Source organism: Pan paniscus, chromosome 2 (genome assembly GCF_029289425.2).
Source record: "Pan paniscus chromosome 2, NHGRI_mPanPan1-v2.0_pri, whole genome shotgun sequence".
NCBI lineage: Eukaryota > Metazoa > Chordata > Mammalia > Primates > Hominidae > Pan > Pan paniscus.
The window spans coordinates 79,141,514-79,163,663 of NC_085926.1; the positions used below are offsets into that span (position 1 = coordinate 79,141,514).

The window sequence follows — 22,150 nt, forward strand, 5'->3', positions numbered from 1 at the left end:
AGGAGAATCTGTAAGTAAGGAATTCAAGGAAGGCCTCCCTGATAAACTGACCATGAGCACATGTGAAGCAAGTGGCAATGACAGGCATACATGAAACGCTGGCCTGGAATGAAATAGACAATATGAAGGGGGATATGTCACACTCAAGTTGGCAGCATTGGAAATTAGGCTGCTCTTTTGGTCATGGAACCTACACCTCTCCCTACCTTCTTCAAATTTCTTCCAGTATTACTATTTCTAATTGGTACTTAATTAGTACCAATTTCTATTTTATTAGTATCAATTACTATTTCTAATTGATACTTAATTAGCATTAAGTATCAATAGTCCAATATTTTGCTGCTTTCTTGGAAATATATGTTCATATGAAGAGATAAAATTAAATAATACCTATAAGAAGTTTGTGTGTTTTGCATTTAATCTATCCCTCATTTACAGATAAGGAAGATTTAGAAAAGCTAAATATAATCAATTTCACAGTTCACCAGTGATAGTGTCAAAATTAGAGTACAGCCAGCCAGACACACAAAATGTGATAATTATTTATTAAATGAATGAATGACTCTAGAGGCCAAGCTGCTAACCACCATACTACTCCATAAATATTATGAATTTCCCAGGCTTATGTCAATTGCTAACCTGAAAATCATGTTCTTAAGCCACAGTATTAATACTTTCAATTTCATCTTTGCTTTCTTGAGGGTGTAACTTAATTAGTAGAGAAGGAAGTTGGAAACAGTGTCTCAGGATTCAAAAACATTTTCAACAAGTGAAATTTGCAGCTAGTAATTCACCTGTCTTTAGAACTCCCCTCTCTCAATGTGGCCCACTGTATTGCTCCAGGACTCAAAAGGGCCTCATTTTTCTCCATCTTCCACATTTCTCAGTCCCTGTGCCCATCCCACACTCCACATGAAAACCTTGATTCCCCAATGCTAAAGAGCTGAGCTCCAAGTAAAGGAAGATCTATAATCTGATTAAAATAATCACAGTAATTGTAAATCTCTTAATCCTCTTAGAAGCATTAACATTTTTTTAAATGTAGGAGTGGGGAAGCAAGCTGATACAGCCTCTAATTGTTGGCATTTTTGTACAGCATAAACATTATTATATTTTCCTTTGCTGGGATAGAAATGGCTATCACATTGACATGGCAATCTGCCCAGAAATCTGTCTCCAAACTGTCAAATTAACGCTGAATTTTCCTTGACAATGCTCATGCCTTCTCTGCTTTTGTTTGCTGTTTTGAAATCACCGGGAGGGGAGATTAAATTATTTTTAAATTTGGGGTTTGTAAATCAGGGTCTACACCCAGAACTAACATAAACTAGTTTCTTTAAAGAAAAATAAAGCAAAACAAAACAAACAAAACTTGATAAAGACTACTTAATTAGGAAAATAATAATAGAAACAATGCAACAATTCATACTAAATAGAAGTCAAAACATGCCGAACACTCTTTCAAGCACTTTACATATGTCAACTTATTTAGTTTTCACAGTAACCCCATCAAGTAGATACTCATATTATCTCAATTTTAATGATAAGGAAAGCAGAAAAAAAAGGAAAGCACACAAAGAAATTGTATGCATTTTACTGTGAAACATAATGAAAAATAAAAATTTCTATTGACATAATCCATTCAAGTTGACATGACTAGTTGGTAATGAAGCAGGATTTCAAACCTAGGTATTTTAACCCCGAAGCCTTATAACCTATGCTCTACTGAAAAGCACACTGAGGAGGAAAAACTCATTGACAAATAACCCAGCTCACTGTGTTATTCCTAGGTTAAAAACTACAGCACTTCAATTCTGGAAGAGACTAAAATATCCACTGGTTCAATTCCTGCATATTACAGATGAAAAACCACATACCCATGGCATGGTGAAAAACTACTTAATGGCAGATTCAAAGCCAGCAACAACCTACTCTAAATCCAAGACATGTTTTTCTCCTGCACTATACCATAATCAGTCTATAGAAAACCCATAGAAAAATCCACAAACTCCAAGCCAAAGTAGACATCCAAAGTCCTTAGCAACCTATTTTGTGAGATCCAGTACAAATATAACTGTTGAGTGCCCCCATTTATAAATTACTTCTGAATTTGGTGCTATACAACATTTCTACCACAAGTTGTTCCAAGACTTTTGATTTTTTTTTTAAACATGGGGATGTAAATTTGCGATATTTGGCAATTTTGGTATTTCTTCTTTCATGTGTTCATTTTTCTGTTTTTAAAATAACAATTTGCTCAAAAATCAGAAGACGTATTCATCCCTTCTATAACTCCTGTCAAAGCAAAGTCAAGAAATTCATACTCCAATTTTATTCCCTAAATCACTTATTAATTCACAGAATGACATATGTGCAGGTTGTAAGTAATTAACTAGACACAGACTCTCGTAGTTTGAAAGGAGATACAGATGAGTGTATGCAATATGGCATGACTGTGGGCAAAGACAGTATGTAGAGGATGCTAGAGAAACACAAGAAATACATCAAATCTATCCTGGGTAGGTGAATGGGACAGCTAAGGTTTACTGGAAGATGAGACACCTGTATTGATTCATTAGGACAAACAGGAATTGGGATGGAAAACAGGGGAGGGAAAAGGACAGACAGGAAAGGATATAGACAGTGTATCCCCAAATAGAGGAAGCAGATGTTAGAAAAGCCAGAGGAGTAAGAGTGTATTCGTGTGGTTAAAATTGGTGCCCTAATTAGGCATGTGTGCAATGTAAGCAAATCAATAATTCCAACATATCCAAATACAAGGTGCTGTCTCATAAGAAAATGAATTAAACATTCTATTTCTATGATTCACAAAGAAGAAAAGGTCTTTGTAAGGAAATAAGGAGAAGAAATAGAGTTATGGTCCCAGGGACCATAAAAATCATCAAAGCTCAGACAAATTAGCCAATATATTCTCACTACATTCTTCTAAAGGCTGCAGTTATCATCTATAGAAAAAATTTCCAAAGAAATGTGGGAGTCTTGGCTGCCTTTTCAAATAACGAAGAATCCGTTATTATTGGCAAGCTATTTTGTCAAGGCATCAGATAATGCTCATCTTTAAACATGCCTCCTATGGACAATAAAATGCTGGTGACGGTTTCCAGCTTCAAATGAATCAGCTCTCCTTGCCCAGGGCACATTACTGCTCCTGACCTCTTCCCTGCCCGTGCCTTGACCTTCTCCCACTCAGACGTTATTCCCTTCCTCATGCCTGTGAGCGTCTCATATGATTCCTGAGCTGTAGCTCTAGAATTTAGCATGAAGAGGGCTGCCCCTGATAGATGTCTTACATGAGTAATGCTCTTAATGATCCCCAATGGGACTACCATATTATTCCAGCAGGATGAATCATTCAGACACAAAAAGAAATTCCATGTATTTTACCGTGAAACAGAATGAAAACTAAAAATTTCTACATTTAGAAATATTTTTCTTAAATTTTGCAAAAAATAACCAAGTTTTCCCAGTGAAAAAAGAGTTAACAAAAGTTTCTTCATATATTTAGTTTTGTAGTATATCTCAACCACCTGAGCATATTATACCATTTCTCTGTTGCCTAAAGAAATCCTCCAAATGTTATTTTAGAAATATTTATGAATTATGCACAAGATTCCTCACAGAAATGCTAGATATGCTCTTGAAAACTGTGCAAAAATCAATATTTTATAAGTCAAATAACATTTTTCACTGACAAATTATTTCAGAGATGCTTTCTTTTCATTTCTGGTTAATATTCAATTGTTAATGATTACTGACCCTTCAGAGTAAGCTTCTCTCCTGAAAATATTTCTCTCAAATAACTAATACTCTATTAGCAAATAATAAAACAAATAAGGGAAACTAGATTTCTGCAAGAAATACTTGCAGAAGGTAGGGACTTCTTTGCAATTCAGCCACAACCTCGATTTTCTTTACTTTTATTTCTTAAAATTTCCTTAATGTATTTTCTTAACATGTAATTCATATGCAACACAGTAGTGCACCTCTTAATAGCAATCAGTAAGCTTTAAGCCATTTTGATAATTTCTCTTCTTATTCAAGAATATATTTATTTATTCAGCTCATCAGGGACTCTTAGCTCATCAAAGGGCTCGTGGTTTTGTTGTCTTTGTTTGTTAGCTTTAGGACAAAAGAATAAACATAAACAGTAAAACTGATCACTTTGCCTGGCTCAACAAATACAATTTGTAAAATGTAAATAGCTACCAATAAAGGAGAAGCTTTTGGTTAAGTAAGCCATTATGTAAACATTTAACTAGTAACCATACAAAGAAGAGGGGCAAACACCAGAAAAATGAAAAGGTAAAACACAGAAGATAACAAAAAGTAAGGAGATACTGATGTATTTAAAGTAGAAATAGGCAGCAACAGATAGGTCAGTTGGCCATAGGATGAGTGGTGTAATACTGCAGCCACAAAATGATAACTGTATATCATATTTGGTGAAAGCGCTTATTATTATTATTAATTCACACTCAACTACCCATATTTATTGGTTAGGAAATTGTATTTAAAAACACAGATTTATGCTTCCTCTTGAAAAGTCCATCTGAAAGTCCATCTGAAAGTATGTCTACATTGAGGCTGTATTTCCCTGAAGCAAGATTCAGCCAGCCACTCCTTGGCCCTAATACAAGCACTTCCTTTCTTATACAGACCTTGTATAGGCATTTCAGTTTTCAACCCTTACAAAACATCGGAAAAAAAAAAAAAAAACAGAATCTCATAAGTTTTATTTGTGAGACTGTGACTTTAGACCAGACTTTAGATGGTTCCGTGGGAAATAAAGATGAAAAGACAAGTTATCTAGCTTCTTAATACATTTTAAATCTCCTGATCCAGAAAAGTAGGACATCTCAGGATACCAAGGGAATATTTATAAAATGCAAGATTTGTTGGAAGGTTAGAAGAAAATTAAAAGTTATTTACATTTTTAAATAAACAGGAAGGTAGACTCCTCAAACTTGACATTACACTTTAGAAAGACACTGGCTAATTAGATATATTGAAAACAATAACAACAAAAACAACATAACCAAGGGAAATGAATCTGTATCAAATAAGAAAAATTTTTAAAAAAGGGCATCTTGTGCCTGAAGAATAACAAGTTTAAAAAGAACAAAATAACTCTCTTCAAATACTGAAACTAAATTAGATTTACCTTGGGTAGCTTTGGAGGATAAAACCAAGGCCAGTAGGTCAGGAATTAGAGTTAGGTTTTAGCTTAATATGCAGACAAGTTTTATAAAAATTGTAAATGTCTATGCTATGAAGAGATAATTCCCGACATAGAAAGTAATGAGGAAAGAATAAAGACCGTGCTCAGGGTACCACGGAGAGGGCAGAAGGACAGAGAGACAGTGATATTCCAGGTACCGCCCAAAGGATTCTCTGATAGATTGAGAATAAAAATACACATAGCATTATATCAAAGTCTATTTATCTGTATACTGCTATCCATAACCTCAAAGAAAATGCCAGAAAACAGATGTCTTAATCTCTAAGAATTAGGTTATCAAATTTATATTTATTTTACTTTCACCTTCTCTCCATTTGGTTGAAGCATGTTTTAAAATTATTTATTTTTTAAATTGACAAATAAAAATTGTATGTATTTATGGTGTATAACATGTTTTTAAATATGCAAACATTGTAGAATGGTTAAATCAAGCTAATTAACAACTGCATTATTTTTTATGGTCTAAATATAAGCTCACTCAGAGGTCATCATGCATACCTCTATTAAATCACCTACACAGCAATCAACCATTTACCATAAATTCCTTAAGCACAGGGAATGAGCATTTTTTTCTACTTTGTTGCCTGGTTAGGTGACTGAAAGAATGAGTGAGATTATTAAATAATGCTCTTTACAATACAACAATGTCATAAGTGAAATTCTGTAATAACCAATAGCTGTAAAGTCTACCTCTGAAAGCAGATTTTTCAGATCACCACTCCTAAATGCACCTCTCAAATATCTTCCCTAGTCAAACAAGTTATCTCCATTATTTCTCTCAGCACTGTTTGGGAACCTACTTATTCCAGGAAGAGTTTCCTGACTAAGTTAATCCCCTGACCCACCAGTTCCCAAAATGCAATTCTCCCTTCTTTCATTATATCAGAAACATCTTTCATTCATACAGTGCCAACAATTCACTAATGTAAATTGACATTTCATTTTGTGGTCTATATGTACACAACTTGAATCTTGTATTAAAAGCTCTTTCACATTATCAGGTATGCCTGAAACATTCCTTAAAGTGTCTAATAGCAGCAAAAGTTGGCAGCTGCTTAATAATAATTTTTTATTATTATCATGATTGATAGTAGTTTACTGGGGAATAAATAATGTTATTAAGCTCCATTAATAATAAACAAGTAGCATTAAATGAATGGCAAACTGCTAAGCAATGGATGTACTAAAATATATTTATTATGCAGCATGTACGTGTGTGTGTATACATATATATAGTATACATACATAGTATACATATACATGTATATTACATATATACATATATATATATTTATGTATACGTGCATTTTTTTTTTGACAGACAGTATCTCACTTTGTCACCCTGACTGGAGTGCAAAGGCATGAACACAGCTCACTGCATCCTCAACCTCCTGGGCTCATCCACCCGCCTCAGCTTCCCAAGTAGCTGAGACTAAAAGCATGCACCACTACACCATGCTAATTTTTTTTTTTTTTTCTGTAGCATCTCATTATGTTGCCCAGGCTAGTCTCAAACTTCTGGGCTTAAGCAATCCTCCCACCTCAATCTCCCGAAGTACTAAGATTACAGGCATGAGCCACTGCACCCAGCCCTGAAGTGTGTGTGTGTGTGTGTATGGTTTTGTTTTGTTTTGTTTTGTTTTGAGATGAGTCTTGCTGTTGTCACCTGAGCTGGAGTGCAATGGCACGATCTCGGCTCACTGCAACTTCTGCCTCCCGGGTTCCAGCAACTCTCCTGCCTCAGCCTCCGGAGTAGCTGAGATTACAGGTGCCCACCACAACACCCAGCTAATTTTTTTTTTTTTTTTTTTTTTTTTTTTAGTAGAGACGGGGTTTCACCATGTTGGCCAGGCTGGTTTCAAACTGCTGACATCAGGTGATCCACCCGCCTCAGCCTCCCAAAGTGCTGGGATAACAGGTGTGAGCCACCACGCCCAGCCTGAAGTATATTTTAAGACAGTGTAAAAACCTTAATAAGAACCAAGTCTCAAATAAGGGAAGGTTTTAGACATGATACTGTTTTGATTAGTGGTATAGTGTAAGAAACTGGGGAAAGCTTCAATCTTCATTTAAGCCTTATGCAAACTCCCAAACCTATGGAAATAGATGAATATAAATATACAATCCCATCTACATATTTGGAAATAACTTTGGAAGACCACTGAATTCAGCTGAGAAAACCCTACCTAAGAAATTATACAACAGCCATAGTCAGAAACACATACTTAAAACAGTAAGAAAAGCAAAAGAATGGTATTGCCAAAACCAACTGCATTACTTCTGAAAGAGTATTGATTACAGTGCTGTTTTTGATAGCTATCACTGACTTATACAGGTTTCATTGGCAGGAATTATGTGAACCAATGCTAAAGTCTTTCTTTGTTTTCCATAAAACTTGTCATTGGAGAAGAACACACCTTTAAAGGAATGCTAATCACAGATTCTAACTAAGCTTCTGCTTAACATGTTTTATTATCAATAACATCTTATCACCATTTATTATCAAAATCAAAAAATGAAAATGAAACAATCAGTTCCTTATAGAAGTTGGATAACAGTGATTCTATTTTCTCTCTAAGGACAATTCTACTCACACAGTTGACCTATCATAAAAACTAGTTGGTATTTACAATTTCAAATTTATTCCACAAACTGAACAGCACTGAAAAAACCATGTTATGGGGCTGGACTTATGTTTCTGTGTTGTAGAGTGTGTAAAACCAGGGTACACTCTTTTTTGTGGGTTATCATGTGACAAAGAGAAGAAAGCAACAGACAGTAAGATGTAACATAAAAATCAAACATCTAAAAAGGAACTAAAACAGGTTGGCAGCATGATGTAGTTCCCTCCCAAAAAAGCATCTAAATATGTTCTAAACATATTTTACACTGTTTCATCTACATTCATTCTCTTTAAGGGAATAGTATAGTGTGTTTGTAGAATTGTGAAAAGCAAGAATTCTGAGATGAGACAGGCTACTTTTATGTCCTCACTCTACTACTTTGACTGGCCATAGTTAAAGAGCTTAACTTGTTGAACCTCATTTTTCATACTGACAGACAGGGCTAATAACAACACATTCATTTCTAATGTGATTGTTTTAAGTATTAAATAAGATAAGGCATGTTAGCACTTTGTCAAGCAGATAACAACACTCTGTAACTTTTAGGCATTATCAGTATTACCATTATTATTAGAGATATTATTGATTCCTAGTGTTTCAGGTTCCATGTATACAACTGGGCCTATACTACTACATCGATCATCATTTAATAAGTCACTTGGGTTTTTTCATCATGTAAACACATATATTTATTTATCTATATCTACATATATACTCCTAAAAAGCAATGAGCTCTTAAGATTCAATGACCTATGACAGGAGAAAAGATCAAATAACACAATGAGTTTCTTTTTCTTCATCACCCTACTGAATTTAAATCAAAGCTGTCCTTAGGATGCTTGTGTTCAATCTGAATTCATGGAGATTAATAGCAATGATCTTGTCAGTGAATGCCCCTCCTATTTGCATAGATATCTGAATGAAAGCTTTACGTCTCCCCAGTTTTTCTTCTACAGATTTAGATTTTGGAAATGTATTACTAAATTCATTAATTTTAGCAAGTGGTCATTCTACCAGATTGCTAGGAAATTTTCACTTCTCTTCAGATACAAGGGAAATGAACAGATGAGTTTTATTTTCCACAGCCTGTACAAGATGGTTTACTTTACTCAGACAACTTGCTAATGGAACGGTCTGGATATACTGAAATTACTTCCCAAACCAAGCAACTAAAGAAGTTTAAAGCTACCCAGAGGTATGTGTAGTTAACACATACAAAGGTACTTTAACTCACTTTGTTGTATGAGCAAGGACAATTTTAGTGAAGTTTCAGAGTGACAGGCTTCCTTTTCAATAAAGCCTAAGTATACAAAATCAGCTTTAGAGCTATGCAACTAAAAAGCGGACATGTTCTTGTATAGGAAAGGAATTGCAGATAGATATATTTCTTTAGCCAAATTAAAAGTCCACCATTAGTGAAAAAAGAAAATCACATGCTAAACAAGAAAATGTAACAGCAGGCAAGTTAAGTTGAAGATCAAATTATGAGACTTAGTGTATCTCATTAGTACTGTGTTGCCAAATGATATTGAAACAGACATTTGTGACCTGATTCATTCATTCTTTGGCTTCATGTTCTTTTCCTACTCTACCTGAAATTGCTAATAACATAAAAGGGCTTCAATCACGTTAGTGCAGAGAAGCTAAAATCTAGCCTTCTACCAAAACCCAGGAATGAACTTAGCAAGTTGGTGTTTTATATATATATTTTTCATAATGTTTTATATATATATATATATATGTTTTTCATAATATATGTTTTCATAATGTTGCATAAATTATGACCATACCTAACATGATCCAAAGACTTTTATGTCATATGAATACTATCTTGTTATGCTCATTGAAATTGTAAGTTAAATCAAGAGATAACATATACCTGAAATGGCTTTTCAAGAACTTACTAGTCATACATAACAATTTTTTTTGCTCTTTTACTTTCTATACAAACTGGGCATACGAACTGTGTTTCAAGCAGAACACTGCAAATAATCTTAGAGGAGAGCTTTGAGGACTCCACGTTCCTTTCATGGCTGACTGTGGACAAGCTGTCCCCAGCTCTCAGGTCCTGTACACATGAGTTGAATTTAGACATATTTTGAACTTGATACTTTCTGAAATCTAACCAAGAGCATCTTGAGAAAGTGTTTTAACTGTGAGCTGTTATTGCCAGAAGTAGCTTAAAAATGTTTTCTAGTAAACCTTGCTCTACTTAACTGAAAGACTAACATGATTTGAAAAATAGATCCCCAAAATACTGTATTATTAGGAACCAAAACCGACTATTTCCTATATGCTGCATACAAAGCAATCACTTGACACAAAAATACTATATTCCCACTTAACACAGAACCACACTGCTCTGTTGACATTTGCTTGTATCCTTTGATGGTGCTTTTAACGCTTCATTTAAGTGTCAAACTAGGTGACAAGCATTAAGCCCAGATAGACTATTTAGTCTCATCTTGTGACCCTAGAACATTTTCTACAATTGCTTACCTTCTATCCACTTTCCCCCCAAAATAATATGAATTAATTAAATAAAATAAACAGAATATTCTTTTCCGGCTCTAAGCCATGGACAGCTGTGAACGCCACAGAGGTACTTCTCTCCTTGAATAAAGTCAGAAAGATATGCACAGTCATGCTGTTCAAAATATTATTTTATGTGTGGAATAACACTGTCATAAGACGTTTGGAAGCCAAGTAAAATCACAGAAGTAAGAGGATTTGTAGCAGCCTGTTTTGGCTGAAGGGAAATGAGGCTGAGCTCTCCCATGAAGCAAGCAACATGACACCTTTCGGTGTTAGAAATAGCCTTTTGGATGGTTAAAAAAGAGGAAAAAGCAAAGCAGTGGAGATCAAAGCTATCTCCCTGTACACTACAGATCATCTTTTTTTCTTCCTCTTCTTCAACAGCAAGATTGAAGGAAGGGGCTGAAAGTGGAGGGAGAAGGGGAAAGGAAATCATGCTAATCCAGAATTGTAAAGAATGGAGGTAGCCTTTTGATCTCCACAGGATGGCAACTTTATTGGCTATGCATAAGCAGTTTCCAACCAGCTGATCAACCAGGTATTAAGGCTCAACCCTTCCATGATCAGTAACCATGAAGTGAGTTATCTGTGAACAACAGTCAAGCAGAAGGCTCATCTACTAAATGATCACCAGCCCATACTCAACCCAGAGCCTAAAAGCAACCACAGGGGAAATGATTGTCTCTCCACAGGCTCTTCAGTGAGGAGTACCAGTTACTTGCCTTGGGATTCAGAGCAGAGCAAAATCTTTCCTCGAGTGTGCAAGAAGAACAATGCCATTCATTTTCCAAAATACAACTCGGAAGCCACGTGCATCTGCATCACCAGCAGACAATGTTTTGAATCACATTCAGTCTCCTCTTTTAAGCATGCCAGAAAATGCAGATATAATCAAGGCTCAATGTGAACTGGTTAGATGATGTAAAGAACTGACTGTCTTGCCTGGTGATCTAAAAATTAGAGACCATTTTCTTAATGACAGGAAGAATAATGCCTTCCTTCCAAATTCTCAAGTGTTCAAACCACAGTTACATTTAAGTGGATTTTTTTTGAGACAAGTTTTAAAATAAAAAGTGATTGAATCATAATCTTTTTTATTTAAATTCTTCATCTCTCTCTTTCGACTAGGGAAATGCACAGTAGTTGAGAGTTTTAGAGCCAGCTTGGTTCAAATCCCTGCTGAACCACATTCCCTAACTTCTCTATGATATAGTTTCTACAACAGTAAAATCAGGGCACAGTAATATCTTAGAAATAACAGCATATATGTCATAGGATTTTTATGAGCATTAAATAAGATAATGGTGAGTGTTTAGTAAAGTGATAGTCCTAGCTTCACAGTAAAAGTAGCCATTTTCATGAAGTTTCTTATTGCACCTAGAGTTGGAACTCCATCTCATCTTTTAATTATTTCCTTCTTTCACTTTACTGGTCTCCTTTAAGCAAAAGTGTTACCATACAGAAGGTAACTACTTGGTGTATCAGTCTTCTATATACATTGAGGCAGTCAATATTCTAAAGTCTTATCATATGTAGCTTAAAAAAAAACTATTCTATTGATTCATGAAAGAGTTAAACATGCTTCAAATTGCTTTTTTTGTTGTTTTAAAACTGCAAACTATCTAGTTCTTTATATAGTTGTTGAATTTAAGAGAATATACACTGACATCATATTTTCAGAAATCCACTTTTTGGGCCGGGCACACTGGTTCATCCCTGTAATCCCAGCACTTTGGGAGGCCGAAGCAGGCAGATCACCTGAGGTCAGGAGTTTGAGACCAGCCTGGCCAACACAGTGAAAACCCATCTCTACTACTAAAAATACAAAAACTAGCCTGGCATGGTGGTGGGCATCTGCAATTTCAGCTACTCAGGAGGCTGAGGCAGGAGAATTACTTGAACCCAGGAGGCAGAGGTTGCAGTGAGCCAAGATCGCACCACCGCACTCCAGCCTGGGCGACAGGGTGAGACTCCATTTCAAAAAAAGAAAAAGAAATCCACTGTTTGGATTTGCTTCATGTGCTGTGTGTGGTCAGAGGGCACACTCCCACTTGGCTGCTCTGTCTACTTCCACTGTATCCCTGCCTATATCTTAAACTAGCTTAATTCTGCACCTCAGTTTCTACTACACTTCTCCAGACTTCTGCTTTTTATTTCTTTATTTTTCTTTTTGGTGCCTTTCTTTCATGTAGTCTATAGATTACCTTAGGCCTAATTTTAAATTGAATGATAACTTTGCTTTCCTTCTATTTTCCTATATGAAATCGAGCTTGCAGGGCAGTTTATATTTTTGTTTTTAAAATTAAACATTTTTTTAAAGGTCAGAAATTAACCTAAGTATCACCTTAACATCTTTTATTAAGACAGATGATAATAAATAAAGATTCAACCATTTATAGTCTTCACTGAGAAGTTGTTATCCTGTTTCCTTCCCACAGGATTCCAGTTGCCCATTATTTTAAATTATAGATATCTAGTCAATGTAAAAACGAAAAATAAATGGTCATTGTTAGTCTGAAATTTAGCATTCTGTACCACTTTAAATTACATAAGAATATTTCATTTGTTGTAGCAAAGACTAAGAAAAAACCTCAGGTAAACTTTCTGTTCTAAGACCTTTAAATCACAAATGTCTTATGCATTATAATGCCCATTATCAAGAAATAAAGATATTTTAAAAGATATCACAGTATTCAAGTATGTACATTTAAAAGCCAGAAAGGTTATAAAGAAACTAGCCAGATCGTATTGGAACTACACAACAATCTTACCAGAAAGCAAGATGGAAGGAGGGAAAGAGGAAGAGAGACCAGAGACCAGACAATTGGCTCAAATAGTGAAACTTATTTTAAAAAGTTCCTCTTCCCAAGAGAAACCCTCCCCCACGCCCCCCCAAAAAAAAACAAGAAAAAGAAAGTACCAGTAAACTATCATTTATTTGAAATTCAAATCTCATCCTAAGTTTGAACTGAAATTCAATTAGTTTTTCACTTAAAAGCAGGTTTTAAGCAAGTGGATTTGAGCAAGTCTATGAAGGAAAAGATGTTTAGAATCAGATCCTGAGAGATCACATGGATTCTTTTCAAGGCTACCTCTCCTGCACCCTCCCACCCCGCAAACTCACCAGAAGTCTGTCTGTCCATAGAAAAGGCACATAGACCAAGTAATTAAAGGAATCTACCTGAAAAATGAATTTCTGAAGGAATAACCACTTTTTATAAATCTCAGTTTCATTGAATGAAAGGTTATTTTTTGTAGCATCAAGTTAATAGATAAAAGGCTATGAGAAGTGAACACTCTTAAGCACAAGACTTAGTACTAAGCATGCCATCAACATACCAAAATGGAGTTTATAATCTGTTTGAAGAAAACTGTTGGACTTTGTTAAGTTGGCAGGCAGTTAAAAAAGGAAGAAAAGAAAAAAGAAAAAAAGAACTGACAACCAATAGATGCTTTTACAGGTTAAATCTTGTTGAAGGTAAGTTATCCCCTCAGTACACTTTGATTTATTTAAGCTCACCACATTTCTCTTAAATACACTCCATTAACAAGTGATAGACTGTGATCTTAGGCTTGGGGCAAGACACGAAACACAATCTTTCAAGAACTTCATTCATTCTCTGACCAGGTGTCTTCAACACACCCAGGTTACTAGTCACTTGAGTTCTGTGAAGTATTATTCAAATCGATAGTGTTGCTTTTTAACAGAACACTGTCATGAAATCACCCTACTAGCTCAATAGTTTGGCCTCCCAAGTTCAGATTCACAGCATGAGCGAAAGTGATCAGAGGAATAAAAAGCTTCAGGTTATGTATAAGGGAGCACTTTAGAAAGAAGCTTTTGTCCTGAAAAGTGGCAAAGCAGATAGGCACACCTATAGGAAAAACTTAGGTTTACAAAAATCATCAATGGCTTAAATGGAAAATTAAATTAGAAACAGAAAAACTAGAAATTTTAGATTTCTAAAAGCTAGAAATCAGTGTAGCTCTAACAGAATAATTGTCTCATATCTATTCAAATGGCAATCCTCAGATATCTACTACTCAAATTATTAAATCTAATAGGACAGTACTTCCCAAATAATTCTCCAAGTGAAGACAGAATTTCCAAGTTGACACGACCAACTTTCAGTGATACCTTATTAATGTGACCCTATCTTTAATCTACAGCCATGATAAAATGTTCCAACATATACAAACTCAACTCAAACAGTGACTAATGACCATTAATCCCCCTATCTTCAGTAATCTGCCCCTCCAGTCATTTATCACAATGACACTTCACTTTACACACGTAAATAAACTTTAACCAGAAAGGTGAATCAACAGAAATCTCAAAGGTATCTGAAGCTGTAAATTAAACTAGGCAGAGACACAGCCAAGGGTGGCAAATAGAGAGATCAGATTTTAATGTTTTTGATTTGCATCCACGGCTAGGGGTGGGGGACTGGAGGGACTATTCAATTACTCCGATATGCAAACTAAGGAAAAATAAGGCATTACAGAAGGAGAAGCTGGAAGTGGGGAATGACAACCTCGAGGAGTTAGTCTACTCATCCCTCCACTGTGATGTACATGAGATATACCAGGTTGAAACTTCACTTTCTGTTTTCTTTAAAGAAGTAACAATTTAATAATTTTTAAAATTTACTTTAGTTGCAAATCTTCCTTGTAACTTTCAGCCAGCAAGCACAATTCACAGGCTAAAATTCTTTTAGGGGTTTATTCGCTATCATTTAGCTGACGTATGTGGTTTTTTCCCCCCTTTTCTTACTCTGTTAACTATCTGTCTTAAGTAAAATCCCTGGTCAAAACATAAATGATAACCATAGACCACAAAAGCTCAAACTAACCTTTAAAATCGTTTCATAATTGTGCAAACTGAGTCACTCTTACCGATAAGCCCTGATGCAATTTGAAGCTCAGTATGCGAATGTGACTATAAAAATTCCGAGGTGCAGTGTGTGTGTGTGTGTGTGTGTGTGTGTGTGTGTGTGTGTGTGTGTTTTAAAGCCTGAAATCGGATCCGTGATTGAAACCAGAATCTACCAAAAGGAAAGAAACAGAAGTTGAGTCGTGGCTCAGTTCACCCACAGTAAAAGTTTCCTAGGGAGTGTATGAAAACTATTTACAAGTGTAGATACAGTGTGTACTCTTATGTCAGAAGGGCCCCGTTTCAGCATCCTTCCAACACTTCATATGGAATTTCAGTATTATTTAATTAATCCTAAACATCCCCAATTCAGTTTTCTTTCGCCAATGAGAATCCCCAGGCAACTAACTGTCCCCTTTCCGATGCTTGCAACCGCCTGTTTTCCTTCTAAACCTAGCGAGGCAGTGGCTATTTTATATCCTACCTTAAGAAGGAGTTATTTCGTGAAGCTTCTTCAGAATCAAATTTAATTACAGACTTTGGTTACATAAAACAACTACTAATAACCCCTTGTGCTCGGAAGAGGAGGGGCTAGAGAGGACTAGGCTCAGGAATCCTGGCAAGCCTGCGGGCCACAAGCTCCCAGGGCGCACATTTCCCTCCCCAGGGAAGCAGCCGGCGGCTGATACTCACTTCGGCTCATCCTGGGGGCCCTAGCTCACTGCCAGCCGCTGCCTCCTCCCACCCTAGTGCTTAGACGTGCGTTTGCCCAGAGTAATCTGGGCGTGCCCTGAACTTGGCAAAAGGCCGAGATCTGCAAAGAGTCTTGAGGAGGTTCAGGGGTGGAGGGGAGGTTTTGGGGAGTGGGGAAAAAGAGACAACCCCAAATGCGAACTAGGAACATTTTCGCCTAAAAGTCTAGCAGGAATCGAGCCCCTCCGGCCTTAGGAGGGAGGGGTAACCAAAATACACTTCTGGGTTTGATCGTGCAAAGTGGAGAGGGGGCGAACAGGGAGGATCAAGGGTGAAGAAAGAAGACGCGGGGTTACCTGAACAGAGACATATTAATCCAAACAGGTAAAAGTGAGCGGGCTCCGCAATCATTGTCCTCGGGTGGATCCTGCATACAGTCTCATGCCAAGAGGAGGGAGTGGAAATAGGGTCCCCAAATGTATGAAGCCACACACCACACACACCACACACAAAGGCTTAATATAAGCAACGTGGGTCAATTAGCCAGGAGTTTTCAGGGCAATTACTCGTCGACCTTTCCGGACGCTTGTCAGTATCTCAGAGACTTTTGCAGAGGAAGAATTCCAAGGTTTGTCTTCTCCGGCCCCAGGATTTCCGAGGAGGCTCAGACACTTTCAAGAACCATCCAAAGCGAACAACAAAGAGCCGAGGCAGAAGCGCAGTAGTGCCGTTTCCTGCCTCCACGGTCTTGCGGAGCCTCCCGGCGTGCGCCCCCACAATGTGCGGCCGAGCGCCGCTGCGAGGGCAGGCGCGGCGGCGGCGGCAAAGTTGGGGTGTGAGAGCGGCTGAGGGAGGGCCAAAAAGTGCTTCTCCGTCTCCCGGCGAGCCCAGTCAGCAGCGGGCCACCCGCGGCGGCGGCGATAGCAGCCAAAGTAGAAGCAGCAGCTCCGGAGGACGGGCTCGGGGTGCCGGGAGTGTGACTGGGTGACTCCGCGCGCAGGGGGCGAGCGAGGGGGCGGTGCGGCGACAGCGGCTGCCTGGGCGGGCCCTTGTTCCCATCACTTGGGGGATGCGGAGGGTACTGGGGACAGCAGCAGGACCGCGGACACTCGCACGTCTTCTGGGCGCCCCCAGCCCCGCGCGGCGCCCAACATCGCCCTCGGCCCCTCGCCCTCTGGGGCGCTCGCAGGCACCCCTAAACTACGCAGAAGCCCAAACTTCCTGGGGGCAGCTGCCTGAACCCCTGGCTCGTGGAAGCTGTAAAGAGGCAGCTCCCGGCTCTCCCCGGGGTGGCAGAGAAGGGCAGGGAGGATGCTGCTGCGGGTGGGAGAGACGGCCGCCGCGGCTCACCCCAGCTCCTCCCGGATCAGCGGCGTCTGAAGTTTCTGCTCTCACGCTGCCTCCTCTCCAGCTCAATTGCTTGTGGGTTTCCCCCACAGTCCCCGCGGCTCCCAGTTTCCTCCCTCTCCTCCGCGGCCCGATAATACTTAAAGGGGCCGCGTGGTCCTTTCCATGCTTCACTCTACTCTCCAGGCGCTGGTCAGGCAAGTTCTGCTCCTCAATATTTCCATCCACAAGCCAGGGGTGCCCAACTGCGCCCTCAGGTGAGAATCCAATTGCTCGGAATCGGAAATCCAGGCGAATAAGAAACTGTCTTGTTTCTCTCGCCACCCCTAGCTCCCCTGCACCTTTCTCCAAATGGAACCTCCCAGCCAAAGACTTCAAAAATCCTCCTGGTCCAACTTAACCTCTTCCTTGCCGCTTCCAGGAATTGGAATAAACTCTCAACTCCACTCTCACTTCTCCCCATTCCCATTTAAAAAAAAAAAATCAATTTTGAGCAACATGGTTTTAGGACAGGAGGTAAACAGAGAACTATCCAGAACATATCAGTAGATGGGCAGTCTCTTACAACCATCATTTTCTTTTAAGTTGCAGTTGTTGAAGGTCTTGTAGAAAAGATATCCAAATCATAAGGCACAGGGTTGGGCCTTGGGATCATTTCCTCATGTTTCATTTGAAACTCTCTCTTTCAACTTCATAGACTCCACACATTAGAAAGCTAACAATGGGGAGGTAATTTTAAGAGAGAGAGAAACAAATGCAAAAAACAATCTTGACAAGCCCAGAGTTTGCAGTTAGGAGAAGCTAGTCAGGCATAGGTTTGACACCCAGTATACCCGCCCTGAAATCCCAACCTGCCAGTTATAGCTCTGTGACCAGGTCTGTTTTCTCTTCTCTGTTTCTGTTCTCGAGATATTTTATTGCATTAACAAAAAATACACAAAGCAAAACAAACCTGACACATCTGAAAGGCATTCATTCATTGAGTCAGTCATTTTTCTTTCTTTCTTTTAAATAAGACACAGTGGCCAGGCGCTGTGGCTCACACCTGTAATCCCAGCACTTTGGGAGGCCCAAGCGGGCGGATCACTTAAGGTCTGGAGTTCGAGACCAGCCTGACCAATATGGTGAAACCCCGTCTCTACTAAAAATTCAAAAATTAGCCGGGCGTGGTGGCGTTCGCCTGTAGCCCCAGCTGCTCGGGAGGCTAAGACAGAAGAATTGCTTGAGCCCAGGAGGAGGAGGTTGCAGTGAGCCGAGATAACTTGCCACTGCACTCCAGCCTGGGCGACAGAGCGAGACTCCGTCATAAATAAATAAATAAATAAATAAATAAATAAATAAATAAAAAAAAAGACACACTATGTGAAATACCTAACATGCCGAATGCTGAATAAATGGCAGAATTATTATCTACAGAGTTGTGTACCATAACTTCGAAAAAAATTATTTGGTGTCTAGCAGTACATATAAGAAGCTGCTTTCGGTGGTTGCCTCTGGAGGACAGAACTGCACAATGGATAGGGCAGAGAAGGAGGATTTGCTCTTTTCTACATAGTGTTGTGCTTTTCCATGTCTTTTCAGGTGAGCACATTCATTACCTAATGGAAGATAAAAATTTAAAAGCAAATTGTACATTGATTTTGGTTGCTGCTGGTGCAACCAACGACCTTAGAGCTACATTTTGTGGAAACTCTGGTTAACAGCACCTATCTTTGAAAGTGAAAGATAGTCTAATCCTGAGAAAACTGACTATAAATTCAGTAAACAGCCTGGAGATAAGAATTCAAAGACTCCAACCAAAATCTTTTCAGCAGTAAAAATATGCATGGGCAGTCAAAGCTGAAAAGCATACATCGATTTGGTCTTGCTAAAGGATTTTTAGTGAAAAACATAGAATATATCTCTTTTTTCTTGGAATACAAAATACTTTTAAGATAAGCTTACCTAGTAATAGAAAACAAACACTAAAGTGTAGTACTTGAGAGAAAGAGAGCAAGATAGAGAGAAAATTCAAATCCTCATATCATTTGAATGTACGTTAAATAAAGATGTCAAACTTTCACTTAGTAATGGAGGTATACTTTTAAATATAATGAAGAATATGTGTAAGGATCCCTATTGCATTGTTCCCCCAAATGGATCTCCTGGTCTCTGGAAGTTTGCTCGTATCTCTCAAGATTTCTTTTGCCATTTATCTCATTGAATGCAAACCATATTAATATCACCCTTGATTTCTCAACTTCAGTAAGCAACACCCATCCCCTCTCTTCCACTCCTAGAGATGGTTTTTTTTTTTTTTTTTTTTTTTTTTTTTTAGAGACGGAGTCTGTCTTTGTCGCCCAGGCTGGAGTGCAGTGGCGCGATCTGGGCTCACTGCAAGCTCCGCCTCCCGGGTTCACGCCATTCTCCTGCCTCAGCCTCCCAAGTAGCTGGGACTACAGGTGCCCGCCACCACGCCCGGCTAATTTTTTGTATTTTTAGTAGAGACGGGGTTTCACCGTGTTTGCCAGGTTGGTCTCGATCTCCTGACCTCGTGATCCACCCGCCTTGGCCTCCCAAAGTGCTGGGATTACAGGCGTGAGCCCTGCCGCGCCCGGCCTAGAGATGATATTTCCGAGGACAGTCAGCAGTAAGTATCTTCAAGGAACTAACTTTTGGCCAGCCCCCTGATGAAGACTATCATCACCAACTCATATGTGTTAGTCCTTTCTTTTTCCTGCCTCATCCAAAGTGTATCTATTTTCTGTCTATTATATCGGTAAAGATGGCATGCAAAGACAAGAACGTGTATTCAGAAGGCATTACGGATCTATAAGAAGTGAAACTCAATGCACCTGAGAACTTTTGTATCTACTTCCTTTTCCTCACTCGTGCAAATAAACAGTGAACATCATCTATGTGCAAGAAACAGTAAAGTGTGCTATAGGGACAAGATGCCAATATAATTCCTTTCTTTTAGGCTTTTAGAACTCCTACTATGGGAAGGTGCACAAAACAGAACAGGCTTCAGGGTGGAATCTGTCTGAAAAAAATAAAAACAAAGTGCCATTCAGGTTAAATGACATCCCAGTACATTCCTAGAGATGGATGGATCATAGCAAGTTGTCACCTTTTCACTTTTGCTCCTGAACTTTAAATTACCTAGAAGAATGCTTGAAATGCTTATGGTGTCTGTGTGAGTGCCTGTGCAAGTGTGAGTGTACACATGTGGACAGGGAATGTACTCACATCAGATCTTCAGGGAACTCTGACATGTACAAGAGAACCTTGACTCATCAGTTTGGGTGGGAGACACAGCACCAGGAAGGAGAAAGTGTGGTAACTTGTACTCAGGAACCCTTTTCTGATCACTGTGATCTGAATGAATCGTGGGTTCTAAATTTCCACTTAGAGAATTCTCATCTCATTTAGAGTCTATGAAATTCAGGATCCCCAAAATTCAGGATCTCCCCTGAGAATTCTGAAGAAACCTGAAAAGAATAGATTTCAGTAGTCCCGTGAAGAAGGGCTTTTTGACGGTCAAAATTCTAGAGCAGTAATGATCTCTTGTGTTGCTCCAATGATTATATCTTTCATGGAGGTAGCCACAGGAACTCGGGAAATAACAGAACACCCCGGGTCTCTCCAGGGATTGCAGATACCACTTACTCCGATGAGTAGGAATGAAATAGAATTCCTAAGGTAACTATAATACAAACCAGAACATCTCTCTGCCTTCTTAGCTAAAAGTCTTAGAATCAGACCGAGCCTGGGATGCAAGCCATAAGTTCCAGCAAATCTGATGAGAAGCAGTGTGACACATGCAGTGCACACCAAGGCTGTGCTGAACACTCCAAGATCCCATCCCTCAGAGTGCAACAGTTAGTTCAGTAATTCTTACATGAAATTGCTGAGTAATCTGCATGATCCTTGGTATTTAAATTGATGAACTGAGATGAAAGTTTGAATAATTGAATATTTGAATATTTTCCTAAGTTTGGATATGTAAGAAAAGTCCGATCTCAGAAAGCAAGCTAAAGTGATCCGAATAATCCGAATAAAAGGAGAGTAAATTGAGATTTCTTGGAACATCTACTGTGTTTCAAGAAACGAGGCCTATTTAGTTTGAGCTTTCCTGACTAAGCTGCACATGGTAGCTTCAAATGTACATAAGGTGCATTTTAACAGTATTACTTTTGTTTGTTTGCTTCTCTGCTACTTAAAACAGGTAATTATGTGTTCCAAAACAAAAATCACAGGGAGGAGAAATTCCCAGGGTTATTCATCTTCATTTACTTAAAGACTTCAGGCACTGTAAATAGGGCCAATTTTTTTTTTTTTTTTTGAGACAGAGTTTTTTTTTTTTTTTTTTTTTTTTGAGACAGAGTCTCGCTCTGTCACCACACTTGAGTGCAGTGGTGCGATCTCAGCTCACTGCAACCTCCGCCTCCCATATCCAAGTAATTCTCCTTGCCTCATTCTCCCAGGTAGCTGGGATTACAGGTGCTGGCCACAACACCCGGCTATTTTTTTTTTTTTTTTTTTGTATTTTTAGTAGAGACGGGGTTTCACTATGTTGGTCAGGCTGGTCTCGAACTCCTGACCTCGTTATCTGCCCACCTCAGCCTCCCAAAGTGCTGGGATTACAGGCGTGAGCCACCGCGCCTGGCCAGGGCCAATATTTTTAACACAGCATTGTGAAGATACTGTAAAGGACCATCATCCCAATGGTCCCACCAGATGATGTACTCCAGCCTCGCTATTGCTCTGTAAGGCTTATTAAGAAATATAAATATGAGATACTCAACTTTGCTGTGGAATTACTGTGACTGTGTTTGT

General features: G+C 38.6%; 1 protein-coding gene across 12 annotated transcripts in view; it reads right to left on the reverse strand.

The window, feature by feature from the left end:
• ROBO1 (roundabout guidance receptor 1) overlaps positions 1-22,150 on the reverse strand; it is a 1,167,237-nt gene that overhangs the window by 403,908 nt on the left and 741,179 nt on the right. For 2 of the 12 annotated variants that reach the window (XM_055110155.2, XM_008953720.5), the window contains exon 1: positions 16,342-17,817. The exons of 8 other annotated variants lie outside the window; for them this stretch is intronic. In XM_055110155.2, the coding sequence (XP_054966130.1) occupies positions 16,342-16,396 (55 nt within the window). In that variant the 5' untranslated portion in view covers positions 16,397-17,817. Of the gene's footprint in view, positions 1-16,341; positions 17,820-22,150 lie in introns of those variants that run through there. 2 more of the 12 variants (XM_055110154.2, XM_055110156.2) reach the window with 2 other exon arrangements.